Here is a 3,921-nt window from a genome sequence, read left to right as displayed (position 1 = left end):
CAGCCCCTGCCAATGCCAATGCCGAGGCGCCCCTGGTGCGGGCAGGACCAACTAGCGACGATGTGGGGAGGCCCGTGCAGTGTATCGCGACGGATGTCGGCGGTGAGCGCTGCATGGCGTTGCGTCGGGGCGGTCTGCAGCGGTGAAGACGCCTGTGCGCCCCACATGATGGGCAGCGGGCGCTGCACGTGTCCGACCCGGCCCTCGCTGCCTACGGGGTTTGGGGAGGCTGAGTGACACCTCGAGGGGAGGCACGCACGGGGTGGCGCCCTGGCATGATGTGGGGGCAGCTGCGCGGCGAGCTGCGGAGCCGATGGTGGGTAGAGCTTGAGGCCGAGGCCGTGCTCAGGCGGCTGGGGCGGCGCGGTGCTGCACCGTGTGTCGACGGCTGCTTCGCACCACGCGGCAGGCCTGTGGAAGACGGGATGGGGCGGCCTTTACTCGCGCTCTATGGCAGAGAATAATGGGCACGTGGAATAAAAATCTCGAGTCTGTATTTGTTGTAGGCTTGTGCTGCTTCTCGCAACTACGACTGGCTGCGCTTCACAGAACAGATGTTGTCTTCCTTCTTCCCCCCCCCCTTTTCTCTCTCCTCCCCCGCAATTCTCTTCTCTGTCTCGTGTGTGCGTGTGTGGGTAGAGAGGAAGTGCCAGTCTGTGTCGGCGCCTCTACCTTCACCCCTGCTCGCTGGCTCGTCGAGTGTTCTCTTTTACTGTTTTTCTGCAGGATGTAAAGTGTGAGTTCTTTTCTCTCTCTCTCGCACGGGATTACTTGACACCTCGTCTCCTCTTGACACACACACACACACAAGGCTGGGCGAGTGGAGAAAGCGGAGAGTTCTAACGGCTGCAGAAAGACAGGCTGTTGACTGAAGGACTTGCATTCTGTCAGCGCAACAACAACCACCAAAGAAAGGCAAAGCGAAAGAAAAACAAGAACGATGACCAGGACGTGAAGCGCACATTCCTCCTATGCCTCAACAAGTACTGCGCAGGCACACGGGGGTTGAGTGAAATGCGCACTAGAGGCGCTGGTAGCAGCGCACCGCAGACACGAATGTGTGTGTGTGTGTGTGCATGCGTGCCTGCCTCGAGCGCACTCTTGGTGATGTGCAATATGCTCTTTTCCTCCCCCGCACTCGTCTTTTCTGGTGCTAGGGTGGAAAAAATACATCTATCACGGTCCCATCATGGTAAGTTTGGCTTCCCAATCATAGCCCGAGTGGTGTGCCGCGGTTCTGGGGCAGACTCTCCAAAAGGGACGGAGGGGCGAAACGTGAACGCGGTGTCGTCTCCCTTGAGGGAGACGCACATATGCACGCGCAGAAACAACTCGTTGGCGATTGTGCGCACCTCTTGTGGAACGTGTTAGTTTTCTCCAGGAATGCGGTCTCTTTTGCGTCTTCTTCCTGCACTTTACCACCTTCGGAACCCCCTCCCCTTGGCGACCTCAACTCCCTTTCCCTCTCCTTCACCTGCTGCCATCAACACGAACCTGCGATCATTTCATGGGCCTCCCCCCTCCCGTCGGTACGCCTACGAATCCCATGATCTCATAATATGCATATATCGTGTCTTCATCCATGCACATCCAAGATGCTCTTCCACGGCTGCGCAAGCCCACAAGCAGAGCAGCATACATTTCGTAAAGACACGAGCGTGGTGATTCAAGCGACCATCGCGTGTTTTACGCTCTATCAAATTGACGGCCCACGTTCTACAGACGCGGTGAAGCTGCAGCTCCGAGCAAGAACACCTCCTTCCTTCAACGAGGGAAAAGACACACGCACATAGTGAACCTACGTTTACCTCGTGCTGCAGACTGAAGGAAAAGGGGGAAAAGAAACGGCAAAGTGCACCAGGTCGCCACGCGCGCACCAAGAAACGCCCCCTTCACCACCTGATCTTCTCCCGGAGACTGTGCGTTAAGTAGTGCACCTCTCCTTTCCTCTGTTGTACCCATTTGCACTGGCGCTTCGCTGGCTGGGCTGGTGCAAATTACTTGGCAATCGCAAATCATTTGTTTTGCACACACATTCACTTTTATGTCCCGGTCTGCGTAATTTTTTGCGTACGTTTCCTTCTGTTTTCCCTTTTTCTTTCAGCTAGCTTTAGTGACACCCTCTCTTCCCCCACCCCTCCCTCCCCACCCCACCCCTCTCTCTCTCCAACGCTTCACATACATTCGTGAGAGTGGGTCTTGTATCTTCTTGTGTCCCTCTTATCTCGTTTCCTGTTTCCTTACCCCCTCCTCGTGCCTCGTCGCCAGGTCAGCTGCTCATTTTTACCCGCCACCACTCCGCCTCATTCACACACACACACACGCACACACGCTGTTGGTCCGGTGTGCCTGTCGCCAAATCTTAACTCTTTCGATGAGGAGGAGGAGAGGTGGAGGGGCGACGTATTTCACTGCTTACTCGATCTACTTTGGTTGACTTCATCCCGATTTAGTCTCCCTCTTTTTTTTTTTTGCGGCCTTTGTTTTCTCCCCACTCCCGCCTTTTCATTTGGCTCTCAGTCGCTTCTACACGCTGATGAATCCCCCCTTCTAAAAACCCCACTCCCTCCCTCTCTTTTGTTTGGGTCTTTCCCTAACACTCCGGTACATCCGTTGTCGCTCTCTCCCTCCTCGCTCCATTGGCTCTTGTGCACATACATACGCACTCGAGTAGCAGGTGAATAAGGAACAGGACAGCCGAGGACTTCGTAGCCGACATTCGACCAAGCCCGAGAAGCCTTCGAGAGTATTGGCGCCGGCACTCCGGCATTACTGCTAGCGTTTCCGTGCTCCGTTGTGCAGGTGCTCTTCATTGGAGTCCACTCTTCTCTTTTACTCATCGCAGTGCGCCTCCTTTCTTCCGCTCGCGACCCTCGCTCGAGTACGCCTGTCCTTTCTCTGTCGGTTGGTCGTGTGCGTGTGTGTGTGCGTGTGCGCTGACTGACCGTCGTCGTTTTGCACTTTCTTTTTTCTGTGCTCTCTCTGTGCAGTCTCACCCGCACAGGGTCCTCCTTCTACCCCCCCCCCCCCCGCTGATACTCTCTCCTTCGTATTGTGCTGACCCCACGACCAGTACCACACCCCTCCACTTGTAACATTCTGCTCCACTCTGTCTTCAAGAAGACCATTTCCTCTTCCTCCTTCCTTTCCCTGCCTTGCCGCTTGGGACTTTACTGCAGCTGCGACTCTCGAATCATTGCAGAATTGCACTTACACACGCCCATACTTTCCGAGGACAGGCGCCGCATCACACAGTTGGCTGGCAAGCGGAACAGTCGTGCGACAAACGTCGCCGAGTGCTGCTGATATAATGTCTAAAGCAGCGCTCCTCGTGGGCGCTCTGCTGGCCCTTGTCATGTGCCTGGCGGCGACGGCCGTCTCGGCGCAGCGGTCGGTGGAGTGCCAGATGGTGTGGACAGGCGCGTCCTCTAACAACAGCCTGTTGGCCTGCCTGGGGAACAAGGGCCGCATCCAGTCTCAATGGGCCTTCTACCTGTATCCCGGCTTCGCTGCCCTCATCTTTATCTTTACGCTCATTGTGCTGCCAATCGTGTTCTGCTGCGGCTGCTGCAAGGCGTCTGCGACGCCGGAGGAGATGAAGGACATCGGCGTTGCTCGCTGCTACCTGTGGATGTGGATCGCGATTTCGGTGCTTATGGCGTGCGGCGTGTGCGTGCTGCTGGTGTACGGCGCCGTCTTACTGGGGCAGACCGCCAACCAAATCGTCAGTGACGTCGAGAACCGCACGCTAGATTACTTCAACGAGACCCGCATGAGCATCACGACGCTGCTGACGAACTACAGCGCGAGCCCACCGACACCACCGACGATCGACCTCAATGCCTTCGACTCTCTCAACGGCAACATTACGTACTACGCGCATATGGTCCGCGACAGCTACCCAAGTACTTTCGCATTGCC

The 3,921-nt window shown here is 56.4% G+C and overlaps 1 protein-coding gene across 1 annotated transcript; it reads left to right on the top strand.

Annotated features, from left to right (window-relative positions):
* Nucleotides 1–3,310: 3,310 nt before the first annotated feature.
* Nucleotides 3,311–3,921, top strand: LbrM_19_1940 (hypothetical protein, conserved; the record flags this gene model as incomplete). The annotated part of the gene is made up of 1 exon (XM_001564237.1): nt 3,311–3,921. A coding segment is annotated over one exon (611 nt), but the record flags the coding sequence as incomplete, so codon positions are not given.

Source organism: Leishmania braziliensis, contig 23 (assembly GCF_000002845.2).
Source record: "Leishmania braziliensis MHOM/BR/75/M2904 WGS CADA00000000 data, contig 23, whole genome shotgun sequence".
In the NCBI taxonomy this organism is placed as follows: domain Eukaryota; phylum Euglenozoa; class Kinetoplastea; order Trypanosomatida; family Trypanosomatidae; genus Leishmania; species Leishmania braziliensis.
This window is presented reverse-complemented; position numbering and strand designations above follow the sequence as displayed.